The 17063-nt window shown below is 41.3% G+C and overlaps 1 protein-coding gene across 3 annotated transcripts in view; it reads left to right on the top strand.

Moving 5' to 3' along the window:
* Positions 1 to 17063, top strand: part of VGLL3 (vestigial like family member 3) — a 52616-nt gene that overhangs the window by 20698 nt on the left and 14855 nt on the right. For all 3 annotated transcript variants that reach the window (XM_014795047.2, XM_014795046.2, XM_004440076.3), the window contains exon 3: positions 7073 to 7606. In XM_014795047.2, coding sequence (XP_014650533.1) covers positions 7073 to 7606 — 534 coding nt within the window. The remainder of the gene's footprint in view (positions 1 to 7072; positions 7607 to 17063) is intronic.

Raw genomic sequence — 17063 nt, 5'->3', positions numbered from 1 at the left:
TGGGGTTTTATTTTGTCCTTTCATTTGGAACATATTCCTCCATCTCTTTGTTTTGTTTGACTTTCTGTGCTTGTTTCTATTAATTAGGTGAAACAGCCACCTCTCCCAGGCTTGAAGGAGTGGCCTCATGTAGGAGCATCCCCTGTGTAGATTGCATGTACCACTTGGATATGATTCATAGGAAGTCCACAAAATGTAATTAAAGATCTAGAAAATAATATCTTAAAGAAAGCTTTAATAAATTGAGATTCCCACTCTAGTAAAGAGAGTTATTGAGAATTTTGTATTAATGCCAAAGCAACACGGGTTTGGATAATGCAGTCTTTGGATTCTGTTTGTTTTATGTTCAAGTTTGGCAGGCTGGCTGGAGCTAGAGAGGGCACGGGGCGGGGGGTGTGGGGGGCGAAGGGGAGGGGCGGGGGTGATCCCAGGGCATGCTGCGCCAGGGCTGCCCCAGTGGGATGGCTGGAGCTGGAACAAGTGTGGGCCGGAGTGGTCCTGGGGTGCACTGTGCTGGGGCTACCTTGAGGGGGATGGCTGGAACTGGTGTGGGCTCCAGTTAGGGGGTCTCTGGGTGAACTGGGGTGGCTTTGGCAGGCCATCCAGAACCCCTGGACCATGCTCTCCCCTGCTGTATCAAGGTGGAGGGGGAACACAAAAAATAGTGCTCCCCGATGTCTCCGACCCTGAAGACACTTCCAGTAGTTTCCTACTCATTTGGCAAATGCTCTAGGGTTAGTAAATGGATTTCCTCCACATAATAGTCTAAGTTTCCTTTAAACCGCTGTTTGTTTGCTTTGCTCCAAGGCATGCAAGTCTGCGTGCAGGCCCCTCCCTGCTATAGGTCGTCATGTTGAGGATGGGGGTTCCTCTCGATACCGTGTCCCTGTCTCTCCTGCTGGTCTCTGTGTGGTCCCTCTGTCGTTTGTACGCAGAAGCTGTTCATTCAGCCCTCAGTTCTTCTTTAGGACGAATTGCTCTATATGTAGGTATAGATTCCATGTGTCCGTGGGAGGAGGTGAGTTCTGGTCTTCCTACGCTGCCGTCTTGGACCCTCCCACCTTGTGAATAGAACTTGGCTATAGTTGTTTCTAATTGTGAGTCAGTTTTAGAGAAACATACATAACTTGGATATGCTTCATAGGAGATCCACAAAATGTAATTTAGGATTTAGAAAATAGCTTAAAGAAAGGTATAATAAATTGAGATTCCCACGTCTAGTAAAGAGAGTTATTGGGAGTTTTGTATTAATTAATTGCCAGAGCGACCCAGGTTTGGATAATGCAGTCTTTGGATTCTGTTCGTTTTGGGTTCAAGTTTGGGCCTTATTACTGTCTGGTTGCAACGTGATCTTGAATTAATTACTTAAAATATCTCTGAGTTCAACTTCAACTAGAAAATGTGTTTATTGATACCCATTTCCTAGGGTTATTGTAAAGATATTTTGATAATATGTATGAATAATTTGGCATAGGGCTTGACGCAAGGTGCTAACTGATCAGACGCCTTTTCTCTCTGCCTTAGGTTTCCACTCATTTGGCATATAGAAAACCAACCTCGGGTCTTTATCCAGAAACGTTGTTTTCTAGAAGTTTGTATCCCTGGCAAAAACACAGTGTCTTGGACATAGTAGGTATTCAAGGCTATTGACATTGTCATCGCCGTAGCAGTAATACTTTATGCAGGAGCTGCTGACCAGCTGTATTAAATTAAAGGGTCTAATTTATGGCATGAAGTTTTTACAGTGCTACACAAGTACTACAGTGCTACAAAGGAACTTAAAAGTGAATTATGTTTGCATAGTATATTTCACAGTAAATCTTTAGACAAGGATAGAGTGTCAGCTAATGGAATAAAGGTCATACTTTGAGTATGTATCTTGATGGAGTTAGGAAAGTCCTCTAGGTGTTTTGCAGCTGTTAGACAAACAATTGCAGGAAATATTTATACTTTATTTGGCACAACCCCACATCAATTACCACTTATCCCACTATACATCCTAACAGGGATTAAATAGGGCTTCTCAGTCAGTGAAACCTAATGAATCTGATTGCCTCCTCATCCCCGTCCAATCTGAAGCCCCACTGGCTTCAAATATGACTATGAATTGATCTCAGTGCTCAAGTATTATTACAGAAAGTGTCTGTGTGTGTGTGTCTGTGTGTGTACATGTAGGAAAGGGAAGTAGTTAAGTTACGCCACAGAAAAATATCACACTTAAAAACCATGCTGAATGGTAAACTTATTGATGCTTTTTCTTGTTGTAGTTGCAAAGTAAATATTTGTTGCTTGATTGATCTACATAGTGTCTGCTTGGAGCAACTCACTCTCATAGGAAAGACGTCTCAAAATGAGTATTAACCTAAAACAGCAAAGAGGAGAAAGGAAATGAGGGCCAGTCTCTTGAGCTGGCTGAGACTGGGCAGGAGAGGTGAGCTGCATCTCCGGGACGCACTGGAGAGCATCACTGCTGGGAGTCTAGAACAAACACAGGGGAGGAAAGTGAGGCCTGACCTATGTCATCGTTCTGCCTCCGAGTAGTATAGGCATCTGATATCGCCCCTTGAAACTCTCGTTTTAGAGTCACGAGGCCCATTTTGAGCAACTCTAGAACACAGTAACCAGAGGGCAGTCTTTGGGCATAATGGTAATGCCTCATTCTTGAATGAGGGAAACCTTTGTAACACATACCCTTTCACCTTTGGCCTAACAGTTTATTTTCATGGGAAGCAGAACAAGAAGATTAAATTACAGCAAGGACCCTTTAGGTTAAGAATGGTTTTTTCACTGAGGTTAATAAAAAGATAAATGTTATATTTTAACATTGATGTTTTAAATTAACATTTATTCTAATATGTTTTCTGGAGATTGTTAAGATGACTTAAGATAGAGCTTCTATAACATTTTATTGTCCCATTTTCCTTTTAATATAGTTTTTATTTTTTTTAAAGTAATAAAATGTTTACTTTCTTAATTTAAACGTTGAATTTTCTCTTGCTTAAATTGTTTGCCCTTAGATTTTTTTTCGGAGATATTTAAAGTTAATGTAAAATGTATCCTATGATACTACTATGAGATCAAAAGAACCACTTGATGTCCCCTGTCTTCTGTGTCTCTAAGATATATCTGTGGTACAAATCACACAGTGAAATCACTGGGTGTGCTTTGAGTGTTTTTTATTGGGCAATGTATCAAATTTGTCATTTTTTATTGTTGTTTGGAAATAAGGATGTGTGTGTATGTGTGTAATATTTTTTAATCCCAAATGCAAACAGAACCAAAGTATATTTTGACTTTTCGTACGTGTTAGGCTGTCAGTGTCAACATCATCCAAATATTGAGTCCCACTGAGCCCAAAGTCACCATGGAATGCTAATATCATACAGTTCTGAATTGCCTCCACTAACCTGAAAAGTAATATTGCATGGAAATAGCTCGTCCACCGTTTTTCATATGCTTTTTCATCCAACAAATGTGGCTGTGATTATGTACTCGTAAGCAGAGATTCATGTAATGAAAAAATTTACATACATATGAAATAAGCACACTGATTCCCAGGCATGAAACAGAGCATATCATCTGTTTCTTTGTGTCAGGATTTCTTTTAACAATCAAGATACCAAATAGTGGTTTTGAAGTGTAGACTTGTTCATAAACATATTTTCTATTCAATATTGTTTCATTTGCTTGTAAAATGCAACACTGTTTTGGAAAAGGGCCGCATAGATCTCTGCAAACTTTATATTCAGCTCAGGAGACATACCGACTGGGAAAATACTAAGTTACTTCTAATTTTATTTTTCCCTAGGGCATTTTAAAGCTTTGTTCAGCCTTTATGGAGTGCAGTTTTAAAAACAGATTTCCATTTTCAATGATAATATGTTCACTAATCACAATACAATACTTCATAAATAGGAGAACATTTTTGGTAAGGAATTTATTCCTTGTTCACATTTGTGCATGCATATCCAAAAGGCTGAAGCACCTATAAAATAAAATTGGGTCCATGTACATATAAATGGAAAGAAATAGAAGGAAAGCATCCAGGGAAATGACATATACTCTCTGTACTTTGACATTTGTGTGTGTGTGTGTGTGTGAGGAAGATCAGCCCTGAGCTAAGATCTGCCAATCCTCCTCTTTTTTTTTTTGCTGAGGAAGACTCGCCCTGGGCTAACATCCGTGCCCATCTTCCTCCACTTTATATGGGACGCCACCGCAATCCGTTGGTGCGCGCCCGGGATCCGAACAGAACCGCTTGCGCCACCGGGCCGGCCCCTCTGTACTTTGACATTTTAAAGGGGGGTTTTCATCAGGGGAGCTCTGTATCTCTGGCACACACCTGTGGGGTGCCCTCTGCAGTTTTCAGAATGGGATCCTGGCCCCACCAGGAGATGAAAGTTATGTGCAGAATGAAGGGTTTGGTCCCTAAGATTGGATTTGTGAGAGCAAAGGGGCAGATTGGTGATGGAAATGCTGCACCACATAATATAAGGAGCCTCTAGAAACTCCTTGTATGGGTTTTAAACTTTAAACATTGACAGCTTTCACTGTGGGTGTGACAGAAGTATTCTACAAATGGCCATCATTTAAGGCAAACTGAATTTTCTTCTCACAGCTTACACAATTTTTTTCTTGTCATTAACAGCCATTTTTCATATGTCAAAGGAAGACAGTTCTTTCATAAAACATATTTGCCTCAATGCCAGTAAATTTGACTTTAAGTGCTGTTTTCCGATAGATTGTAATTGTGGCAAAGCAGTCATTCAATTAAAAATTTGCCAGGACTGTTTGAAGACTTGAAGAGCAGTGTGCACTTCCGTTCTTTGCCTCTTGAAGAACATCATTTCCTAGATTTCCCCAAGAGTGTTGAGATCTATGGAGATTCTGTGGGGGAGACTTGAATGTGAAACACCGAATAGCTGTCTGTCCACAGAACGAATGGGGTGAATGGTGATGGCTCTGGTGGAGGGCTGACTGCAAAAGAACCAGAGAGTTTGCAGGGCTGGTGCCACAGCTGTTAGGGAAGCTAGAGAAAGGAAATGTTTGAACACCTCAGTGATGTCCTAATGGTGTTAGTCAAATGATGTTATGTGGAGGTTGATTCAACTTACGTAAGCTTTCCCTGAGGTAAGAAAACTCTGTCCTGGCAATGTATGAAGTGAGAACATGGATATGTCAGATTTCCGAATACCTTTGTTTCAGAGTACTTCTTAGGATATCCTTCATTCTATGGGAAGATCTAGCCAGATTCTTTTGTGTGGAATTCACTATGAAAATACTGTCTTACTATATATGCCTGACTGATGTGCTAAGCAGCCTTATCTTTATCGATAGATAGAAATAATTCATAGGCCACTTCACAGAATGATAGAAGTATGGAGCCAGAAGATATTTGGAATTTTAATTCAAATGCCTCGTATTGTAGTGGAAGAAACTGAGCCACAGAGAGGTCAACAGATCCATTTGGGGTCATAAAATGAGATATGGTAAGTGCTAGGTGCTAGCTCTCTGGCCAAGCTCTCTAGACTCCCAGTCCAGTGCTCGCTCAGTGACACTACACCATAGGCAACAGGCCCTAGAGGTATCAATCTTCCTAAACACAGATCTGACTGTAACACTCCCTAGATCAAAACCCTTCAAAGCTCCCTGGAACCACATTCAGTATGTGGCTGGCAAGGCTGTACCCATCTGGGTCCTTCTTGGACCGTAGTCTAATTTTTGGCCACCTTCCGCACACTGAACTCTTTTTTGTCCCTCAAATGTGAGTGTGTATGTGTAACTGTTGGCCTTTTTTCACATATTTTTTGCTTTGCCTAAAACACTCTTCCCTACCTCTTCACAAGGCTCACCCAACTCACCCTCTCAGTTTAGCTATCACTTTCTTAGGCTGCTCCCGTCCCTCTCTCTGTGCTTCTCCCATGAGAGCACCTACCATGTCACATTGCACATGTGCATTTATTGGCCTGTCCCCCTCCAGACTGTGGTGAAAGTGACTTCAGTTTGGTCATCCGCAACCTCCTATGTTTGGCGCGTAGTAGGTCATCTGTAAATATTTTGACAGTTGAGTGGAGAAATTGAAGTGAAGCAGAGTGGGGAGGGTTCTTGTTCCTCTTTCTCTCTGTGCTATTCTTTGATATTACTCCCCCTCCCCCAAACACCTCCTCGAATCCGTTTCCCCTACTTGATATCCTCCACTGGTGATTTCCACAGACTCTTCACCAAATCCTAGATGTTCCGGTTATAGTTACAATTGTGCCCTCTTGTGGCACAGCTATGAAGAGTGCCAGCCGCCCAGGCAGCCTCCTAACTTCAAAGCCAAGTCTCCTACTTGCTGGCTGTGGAGTCCTGGGCTTCTTCCCTGCCTCAATGTCCACCTGTCTGCAGTGGGGATACTAATCACCACCACCTCCAGGGGCTGCAGTGAGGATCCCAGACGATCATCCATGGAAGCCTCTGCCTGGTGTTGGGCATTTGGTCCCTGTCATTATATGTTAACTATTATTATTCTCTGTCCAGAGACTCCCCGACCTCTACAGAAAAAATAAGCTCGGAATACACTCTTCTTGATGAAAAATGAGTGTTAGTGAGCATGATTTAGTGCGATCCTACTTCCATTTGTTACTTTTAGCATTAAAATGTGTAGTTTGAATGGAAATTGTATTTGCATTTGAAAGAAGTTGGTAAACATCGTTTCCAACCAACCTGAATCACATCTATGGCATAAGCTTTCTTTATCTGCGACGTATGTCACCTGTGACCTCTGTTCAGACCTGACGGCAGCAAGACGCCCAGGAGGAAATGAAGCTTTTCAATCCGAGACTTGGAAACCTCTGCGTAGACTGACTGCACAAGCTCAGAAAACCTGGGGGGAGGGGGCTCATTCAGACCTTGAACCCTGCGCGTTGACTTGGCACGGGAGCTCCGAGGCTTACCTGGTATCAGTTCACCTCTGTGTGGGGAGAAACAGAGCGCATACTGATTAGCCCGCTTGTCAAATACGGGACAAGTAGAGGCAAGTCTATCTTAAAGCTGAATCTTACGTAAATAATTTATTTTTCTGTCTTCTCAGACAGCTCAGCTCTCTCAAGCCAGCGGAGTAGTTTCCCGACTTCTTTTTGGACCAGCTCTTACCAGCCCCCCACTGCACCCTGTCTGGGGGGAGTTCATCCTGACTTCCAGGTCACGGCACCCCCTGGCGCCTTCACCGCAGCCGAGCCCAGCCCCTGGCCAGGACACGGCCTGCATCAGACTGGCCCCGCGCCTCCCCCGCCCCCTCCCGTGTCTGAGTCCTGGCGCTACCCTTTGGCATCTCAGGTGAGCCCGGCCTACAGCCACGTGCACGACGTGTACATGCGGCACCACCACCCCCACGCCCACCTGCACCACCGCCGCCACCACCACCACCACCGCCCTTCTGCTGGCCCTGCCCTGGACCCGGCCTACGGGCCCCTGCTGATGCCCCCAGCGCGCGCAGCCCGGATCCCCGCGCCCCAGTGTGACGGCGCAAAGACAGACCCCACCGCAGTCGCCACTGCTACCTCAGCGTGGGCCGGAGCCTTTCACGGAGCCGTGGACATCGTGCCAAGTGTGGGGTTTGATACAGGTGAGCCGAGGGATTCCCATAAAGAGAGGTTAAATAGATATTAAAAAATGGGGGATGTTGCGGGCTGGCCTGGTGGCCTAGTGGTTAAGTTCGTGCTCTCGCCTGGGTTCGGGGTTTTGGATCCTGGTACCGGACCTACGCACTGCTCATCAAGCCATGCTAAGGCTGCGTCCCACATAGAGCAGCCAGAAGGATGTACAACTATGACATATGACTATCTACTGGGGCTTTGGGAAGAAAAAAGGAAAAAAGGAGGAAGATTGGCAACAGATGTTAGCTCAGGGCCAATCTTGCTCAAAAAAAAAAGTGAGGGATGTTGTAAATACTTTGAAATATTTTTCTCTTACATGTAAAGTTAAGCTTTGCCAATATGTTTATAGAACCTAGCCATTTTGCAATAATTCCTGCATTCTTGCAGAAACTGGTATGACTAGCTCATGGAGTACAGCCTGAGAAAGGTCTGGGAACTTTTCTCCCATTTCTTTAGCTGGTAATCTGTTCCTTTAAACTGGAATCTTTGGTACCTTATGTTTACAAAGAATTGAGCATATTCTTTAAATCTCCCTGTCTCTGTGCTCCGTACCGTGTGTAATGCCTAATAGGGTTCAGAAATAGTGTCAGTAGTTTGTCTTTCTCTCCTGTTTTTAGGTCTTATTTATGATTTACTAAACAAACTGCTTTCTGGGATATAGTCCATGGTCTACTCTTTTGAAAAGAATTAAGGAAAGTATTTTAAAGGAATGTATTTCCTTTCACTTCCTTTCCTCTCTTTGCCTTCTCTTTTTTTCCCCTTCCTTCCTCTTCCTTCTTCCTCTTTTCCTCTATTTCTCTCTCTCTCTCTCTCTGTTTTAAATAACACAAGACTTAAAAGACTACCATAAAGTTTATTTTCAACAGATTTAGAAAAAATTGATAAGGGAAATATTTATGCACAGAGCATTCAGCTCCTCTCTGGAGTTCACTAGTTCTGAGGTCATGGTGTTAAATGTTGAAGCTTGTTTTTTGGACCAGACTAGTTATATTAATAGTATTATTGGTTTTGAGTTCATGAAATCACAGGCATCAGAAGCTAAAAAGACAAATCAAGTCAGTGATTACATCCCCAGAGTCTATGCTCCAGTCACCCACCTCCACCTCCAATCCCAGATTCTTTTGCTGGACCACTTTGTGACATATTAGAACTTTCTTTCCAGAAGTTTAAAGAAACTCACTCTGTCTTTGGTTTTTCTATAGCGTGCAGGATCTTTAATCTGAATGCTGGTTCACAGCAGAGAACTCCCAGAGTAATAAATGAACCAGTTCTCCCAGAGTAATAAATGCCCAGCATCAAGTGCCATTCACCCTGAGCTGAGTGGAACATTCTTATCTTGGTCACTGGTTCTCCATTGAGCTTTCCAATGTTGGTCATTGCCTGGCCTCACCCAGCTTCCTATGGAGTCTCTGGGTTCAAGCTGCTTTTCTAAACAAACTCTCAGGGGACTTGGTTCTCCCTCTTTCAGAGAAGAGAATGTGATGGGGCTAACCACCACAGGCTCTCCTTCCTCCTTTGCCACATACTAGCAGAGTGAAGGAAGCTCTTGAGTTGTTTGATGCCTGGGCCCAGATCTGAGTAGAGTCCCAGTTCGGTAGCTGCTGTCATGGGCAGCCAGTTTTTGGAGGCTCTTCCTTGTCTCACTGCTATGGTACCTGTGTAACCAGAGTTAACAGTGCCCTTAGCAGGCAAAGGGAATGTTTACTCCTTTCTTAGTCACTTGGGGCTGCTGTAACAGAACACCATACACTGGATGGCTTGAACACCAACATTTAGTTCTCACAGTTTGGGAGGCTGAGAGGTCCAAGATGAGGGTGCTGGCACATTTAATGTGTGGCCAGGGCCTGCTTCCTGATTCGTACACACTGTCTTCTTATTGTGTCCTCACATCGCAGAAGGGACAAGGGAGCTCTCTGGGGTCTCTTTTATAAGGACGCTAATTCCATTCATGAGGGTTCTACTTTCACGACCTAATCACCTACTAAAGCCCCCCTCCTAAGACCATTCACACTGGGGTTAGGGTTTAACATACGAATTTTTGGGGGACACAAACAGAGGGACACCCCCTCTGTGCATTCTATAACATAAAGAGGAAAATGGACGTGATTGCTTGTCGCTCACTGCTTCTAATTTTCTGTCACTTGTTATCTACTTTTCTACTTAACAACTTTGGTGTGGGCCTGATTTACTGACTCATTGTTCAGAATTTCGATTTTAATAGTCTCTTTGGGATGAAAAGTCATCCTCCTATCTTTTGGAAACGTAGGAGAGAAAATTTTTGTTCTCTCTGAAAAATCGAGAAAGGAACCAAGGACCCCCAGTTCTTGATACTTACTGAGCTAGGAATTAGCATTTATTGAGGACCCACTCTGTAAGGTACTGCCAGAGGTACTTTAGATATATATTATTGCTGTTCATCCCTAAATTAAATCTAAAGTAGGTCTTCTTAGGTTCATTTACAAATAAGGAAACAGGCTCGGTTTTTCTATTTGAAAACTGCTTGCCTACATCTCAGGTGCTCCAGCTGGATCTGAACTGAGACCTGCCCAGTCTAAGGAGTTGCTGGGGTAGCGTCTCCCTGTATATATGGCTAAATTAGACTATTTATTAAGACTGATAAATTTAGACTATTGATGATTAGTAATGAGGATGAAGATTAACCTGCTGGATGTACGTGGTGCCGCTGTTTGTGAGTGTGGGTTTAGGATGAGGATCATGATTCATCCCTATCCTATAGTGTTGACCCAATTGAGAAACAAAGACAAAGAAATCAAGCAGATGAAGATCAAATTATTAGCATAATCATTGATCAGGCCAAATTGGAGATCCTAGGTTCACCTTACTGCCACAATTGGACTTCATAGTATCTTTGGCCAAATTTAGATTCTGGGAGATCCAATCCTGGGGAAAATCTAGACTTCAGAGAAGATTCCCATAGACATCTTCCTTGTCACACAATTTAGAGCCCCATTACTGTGAAAAGAGATTGATGGTTGCTCAGATTTGCCTCTGAAAAGCATCCTCTGGGGCATGACCGTGGTGTGCCTGCCCTCCAAAGGGCGGGAGCGGCAGGAGCATGCACTGCCCTGCATAAGGCTGGCCCAAAACAAGGAGTGGAAGGGGCTGAGCCACATATGCTCATTTTTCTCCCCGAAACTCAGGCATCATATATCAAATATCACATCTCTCTTCCTTTGGGAAGAGTTACAGAGGAGTGTTTTAGGTCAGTTTCCCCGAGAAACAGACTCTAAGATGCAGGTTTGATTGTAGAGCATTTATGAGGTAGTGTTCTCAGGGCAGCTTCTTCGTGGGATGAGAGAAGAGCTGGGCAGGAGAAGCCTTACTGTGATTAAATTCAACTGAGCCTTAGTCGATTCTTCAGGGAGCTCAGGTGCTTGGATGGCCCTTTATAACTGTCCTGCCTTAAGTCAAGGTGGATGAGCTTTTCTATTCCTGCACTGACTGGCTGTTGGATGGATTTGCCTCTGGAAAGGGGACATGACATTAGGCAAGGAAGCTTTGTTCTACTAAAGGCAATTCCCAAAGACAGAAACAACTGAAAGTCATGAGCTGCCAACAGGAGGGGAATGAATGTCTCTGTGTGGAATCGGGAGGGATTGAGAGCCCACCACAGGATCCACTACAGGGGGATGACAAACTGTAGGAGCTACTCTTCTTTCTAACTACTTATAAAAGAACAGAAGCTTCTGTATAATAGGCCCAAGCTAGGAAGATAGGATAGTTGAGAAGAATGAGGGATGGACCCCTCTAGACAGTCAATGCAGCATTGACCTGACCGCGCAGCCCAGAACAGTGGCTCGGCTTAGGACTCAGCATCAATGTTGGGTGGCCACGGAGCAGCCAAAGGAAGAGCCTGCATTCAGGCGAGACAGGCATGAAACCTCTCAAAGTCCAGGTACATAGGCCACCAAAATGCAGGTCATTTTCACATTCCATTAGGAGATAAATAAATTAATGCAGCCATTTTCAGAGCAATTTGGTAAAGGATATGACATTTTCATCAGTAGGGGAAAGTTTGAGTAATTTTAGGTTCATTTTTATTTTGCAGCCGTTTAAAGAAATTAAGGAAATCTGGAAGGTTGGACATGATATACTGCTTAATGACCAAAGAAAGTTTTAGAGTACCGTGTCTGGTATAAACCAGAAGTCAGCAAAATTTTTCTGCAAAGGGCCTGATAGAAATCCTTACTGCTTTGGGGGTCATACTGTCTCTGTTGCTGCTACTCAGTTCTGCTCTTGTCGTGTGGAAGCAGCCGCAGACAAAACTTAAATGAGAAAGGCTGTCTCCTAATAAAACTTTTTTGATGGATGCTGAAATTTAAATTTTATGTGCTTTTCATGTGTCATGAAATACTACTTTTTGTTTTATTCTCTTCTTTCTCAACCATTTAAAAATATAAAACCCATTCTTCCATTCTTAGCTCATGGGCTATATATAGACAGACAGTGGGCCTGATTGGGCCTATGCAATGCTATTTTCTGACCCCTTGTATGGTCCCATGTGTGTGATTTTTATCTAACTACGTACACACACATGCATGTGTGCACCTGTACTCCCTCAGTGAAAATTCTCTGGAAGTATATACCCCCAACTCTTAATGATCATTACTGCTGGTAATTAGTGGGTACCTGAGCGTTCGAGCCAGACAGCCTGGTTTTATAAGCCCAGCTCTGTCATTTATGAGCTGCAGAACTTTGGGCAATTACTTAACCCTCTGGGTGCCTCAACTTTTTTATCTTTAAAAAGATGCCTCATTGGGTTATTTTGAGGATTAAATGAGTTAATGAAGTAAAACATTTACAAATGTGTCCTGCACATGATAGTTACTCTATAAATTCTAGCTATGTAAGGGAAGGTGGACACACCCTCACTTTTCTATCTTTTAAAATATTATTGTTGAGCTATATTTCATATATCATACACTACACGATTTTAAAGTGTACAATTCAGTGGTTTTTTAATTATGTTCACAATGTTGTGCAACCATCCCCATTATCTAATTCCAGAACATTTCCATCATCTCAACAAGAAATCCCATATCTCTGAGGAGTCACTCCCAATTCCCCTCTCCCCATATGCCCTTGCAGCCACTAATCTACTTTCTACCTCTATGGATTTTCCTGCTTTGGACATTTCATATAAATGGAGTTGTGCAATATGTGGCCTTTTGTGTCTGCCTTCTTTCACTTAGCCTGTCCTTTCAAGATTCATCCATGTAGCATGTATCAGAACTTCATTCCTTTTTAGGGGTGGATACTATTCCATTATATGGACCCACCGCATTTTGTTTCTTCGTTCATTAGTTGGTTGGTTTCTCCTTTTTGGCTAATAAGAATCATGCTGGAAGAACACTCATGTACAAGCTTTTGTGTGAATACATGTTTTCAGTCTTCTTAGGTAAATACCTAAGAGTAGAATTGTGGGGTTGAGAGAACCTCACTTTCTATTTTATATACTTCTTTATGTCCTGAATTTTTTTTCAAAGAGCATTTACTGTATCTGTAATTAATTTTAAAAAACTTATTACAGAGTATAGTAATATAGTAATAGAATAGAGTTCTGAGGTTTGGTAGGCAAAATTCTTCCATAAGAATGAAGTGAGATGGTCCATTTTTTCTCAAAGGCCCAAGCTGGGGTGAGGAGAGTGAGGTGCCTCAGCTCAAAATTTAGAGAGATACTCACTCTCAGCGTCGTGCAAGTACAAACCTTCTTAAATTTTGTACCCAGGGTACCTTGCTTGCTTCACCCTTGTCCTGACCCTACTTTCCTGTCATGCCTGGTTCGCCCTCACTTATCGCTCCCTCTGTTGACTGATATTACCTACAGATACCTTGGACTGATCAGGGTGTGGGTATGATCATAGTGTATCTCTATCTGCTCTGCTTGTGAAAACACCCATCTTTACCAAAAGGCTGTTATCACCTATCCCACATTCAGCTTCTCCCTTTCCTCTAGCAGTCTCAAAACTGGGTTCTGTGGGTTCCATGGGAACAGTGGTTCCAGAATGTGATAATAGGGGCTTACTTGAAAAAAAGAAAGGTCAATAGTGAAATGAATTTGTAAACATTGCCTGCTACATTTCTCTTTTGAGATCACAATCCCCTTTAGCATATAAAAGACTATTATACATTCTTCAGTAAAGAAACATGTTAAATTTTGTTCAGTAGAAAATTTTTGCACTCTGATTTTCTTATGGGCACATTTTGTTTTTAGCATCCTTATTAACTTCTCATGGAATGCTCTTTGGGAAATGCTATTTCCCTTAGTTTTTTCCACTATAATAAAAGCCATAGTTTTCAACTTGTATCCGTAACTTTCACCTTTAAGCTGCTGTGAAGAGGTATAGGTTAGGAAGGGTGGGTGGGCCCAAAGATAATACCCAGAAGGGTAAGCTGAAGAAGGGGGGGGTCCCCAGATATGGAGGATTAACATCAGTAAGCTCAGAGTCCTGTACTGAGCCCCTTTGTATCAGGAAGAAGAGACGTAAATGTGGAAATATTTGTGATTATGATACAAGATATTATTAGATGTGTGTATATGAAGGATATGTCTCTCCTTATCATGCTCAGATCTTTTCGAGATGACATTAAGTAAATTCTGAGCTACTGTTCATCTTTCAGTGGCCATAACCAAAAGATACATTTCACTGAAATGCTGTCCTTCTCATTCCTTGTTATTACCAATAATTTACCTAATGTAAGATGTACAATGTTTCATATCCCATTCAGTTTGAATTAAAAGTAAAAATTTGTTAATGAGGCCTTTTTACTGAAATACAAAGTTGATTTTATTTATAACTTCCACTTCATCCACTGTATTTAAATTTACCAAAAGGAAAGGAGTCACGCTTTGTGGTGTGACTTCTTCTCTATAAACACAAGCTGCTCATGCCTTGAGATTGTTTTCATCTCTAGATTCACAGATTTATTTTTCTTAGGATCCCTCATGTTATTTTCACTACAATTTTGTTATAAATTTATTTTTTTTACTTTGAGACATGTCAAAATAACTCAATATAAAATTTGCATAAACAGCTTAGAGTTGAGATATACATGTTCTTTTTGCTAAGATACATTTAGGGAGTCTAAAATGAAAAAATAAAACAATATTCTGTACTATATCACAAGTTCAGGAAATCTGGAGCTAAAAAGGAATTAACATATATTGATGTACTTCCTGCTTCTCAAAAAATTCATCATATAAGCATTAGTCATACATTTGCATAAGTAGTAGATTCGATGAGTAAATCATTGCATGTTTCTGCCCCAAACTATGAGTATAGCCAGATATCAAGCATTATCTGGTTCATCTCTCACTAACAAACATATCTTCAGATATCGAGTGAAATCAAGATTATGTATCACAAAATAGGATACTGTTTCTGGCTTGAAAACAGAACTACAATAGCTACTAGATGTAAAAATTACTTGCTAAATGCAGATTGTGAAGTTTTCAATAAGTAAAGGAAGCTGTGTTTCTAGTATTCTCTCAGATGTCAAGGCATAAACTGAATTATTTCTGAAGAGACTTGCACACCAGTGGGCTTGATTAACCTGCCAATAGAATAACTCTGTTAAGAAACCTAGAAAAACATTATTTTGAGGACTTAAATTTTGATAATGGATAGGGAGCAACTGGACACTAGCGGAGAAATTAGGAGTACACAAATATCTGTCTTATCTATTCTTTTCTCTTCATAGACACTGTGTCCAATACTGTCATAAAAGTAGAAGCACTTTAAATGATTTTCTGAATGTTTTATGGTATAAGGCCTGTAAACTATATTTTTTTAAAAAATCTGGTTTAATCTGAATATTTTGTGAAAGGGACATCATTCATAAATGACAAAAATTGTATTTTAATGCAGTTTAAGTTGTAGTTATTATTGCTCCAAATTGCTCTGTAGTGCTCTCTTTGAGATGCACTGATTATACTACTTCATTGGTTAAGATTGTGCTGCTCAGTCTTGCTCAATCCTATAGGGATGCTTTACATTGAAATCCATTATAGAAACATAGATACCTGTGTTTTATCAAATACAGGAAGTGAAACAGCAGAGTGAAAACTAGCTAAGGTACCAGAGCAGCAAACGAGGAGGCAGTTTCTCTCCCTAAAAGAGAGATGGACATCAAGTTACCACTTGTTTTTCCGTCTAATGTGTAAGTTTGCCCTCTCTCTGGATCATATCTCAAGAGCCATGCTTTCTTGCAGGTGGTCTGGTGCTGACAAGCCTGGGCAAAAATTGGGCACGAAAGTTCTCAGAATAACCTTGTTAAACTATTTTAACATTCCTTGTTAAAATGTTCTTAATTTTGGAATTTCATTTGGAGTATTAAGGGTATTAAAACCATGGAGCTTTTCATCCAATAACCTCTATCCATTTCTCTCTCTAGACATATACATTTACACAAAACGCCTAAAGGAAACCAAGAGTTACCAAACCAAGACATTTGAATATTTACTTGGTAAAATTATGCTCCAGTTCCAGGCTTTTCAATGAAAGAGAGATGTGGTAAATTCTGAGAGAAATCATTGGAGAGCTGCAGTAATAATTAACAGGATAGGATGACTTATGTAAAATATTAAAGCACTAAGGTATTTTTCACCCTAGGGAAGAGAGAGCATCAAAGTAACATATATTGAAGACTGGCCCTGTGGCTTAGTAGTTTAGTTCTGTACGCTTCGCTTCAGCGGCCTGGGTTCGTGGGTTCAGGTCCCAGGTGTGCAGGTTCAGATCCTGGGTGCGGACCTACATCACTCATCAGCCATGATGTGGTGGCAACCCACATACAAAATAGAAGAAGATAGCACAGATGTTAGCTCAGGGATAATCTTCCTCAAGCAAAAAAAGAGGAAGATTGGCAACAGATGTTAGCTCAGGGTGAATCTTCCTCAGCAAAAAGAAAAAAAAAAGTAACATATATTATAGGGGCTCAACTAAAAGCAGTTTCCTCCTGTCTACTTCACCACTTTTCATGGGGCATATCCATTAGTCATCTGAATTCTGAAGTGATTCATCGAAGTCTTTCCTGACATTATTAGTAATTTTTATAAACGATGAGGAAATTAGAAAATTTTCTTTAATGGTATTGTAACAGAATAGGCAGAGAAGCTCACTTCTAATCATTTGATTTCAACAAGTAGACACATTAAATGTCATTTTTATATAGAAGCCAGCCCTAGGACTATGTGATTTTTCAACGGCAGTTGTGCTGTTCAGTAAAGATTTATAGATTTCTGGATACTTACCTCGAGGGCATTATCTCAGTTTGGATAGTTAGAATGTTACAAAGTGATAGTTGCAGATTGAAAAAAAATACTAGGCAGAAAGTTTATGAACTAATACTTTCTCTTTACAGTTTATTATGATTCAATAACAATAAAGCCTCTAGTAATTAAAGACC

This window comes from Ceratotherium simum, chromosome 27 (assembly GCF_057802395.1).
Source record: "Ceratotherium simum simum isolate JZ-2026a chromosome 27, ASM5780239v1, whole genome shotgun sequence".
Lineage (NCBI taxonomy): Eukaryota > Metazoa > Chordata > Mammalia > Perissodactyla > Rhinocerotidae > Ceratotherium > Ceratotherium simum.
Note: the sequence above shows the minus strand (reverse complement) of the source record. Positions and strands in the feature narration are given on the sequence as shown.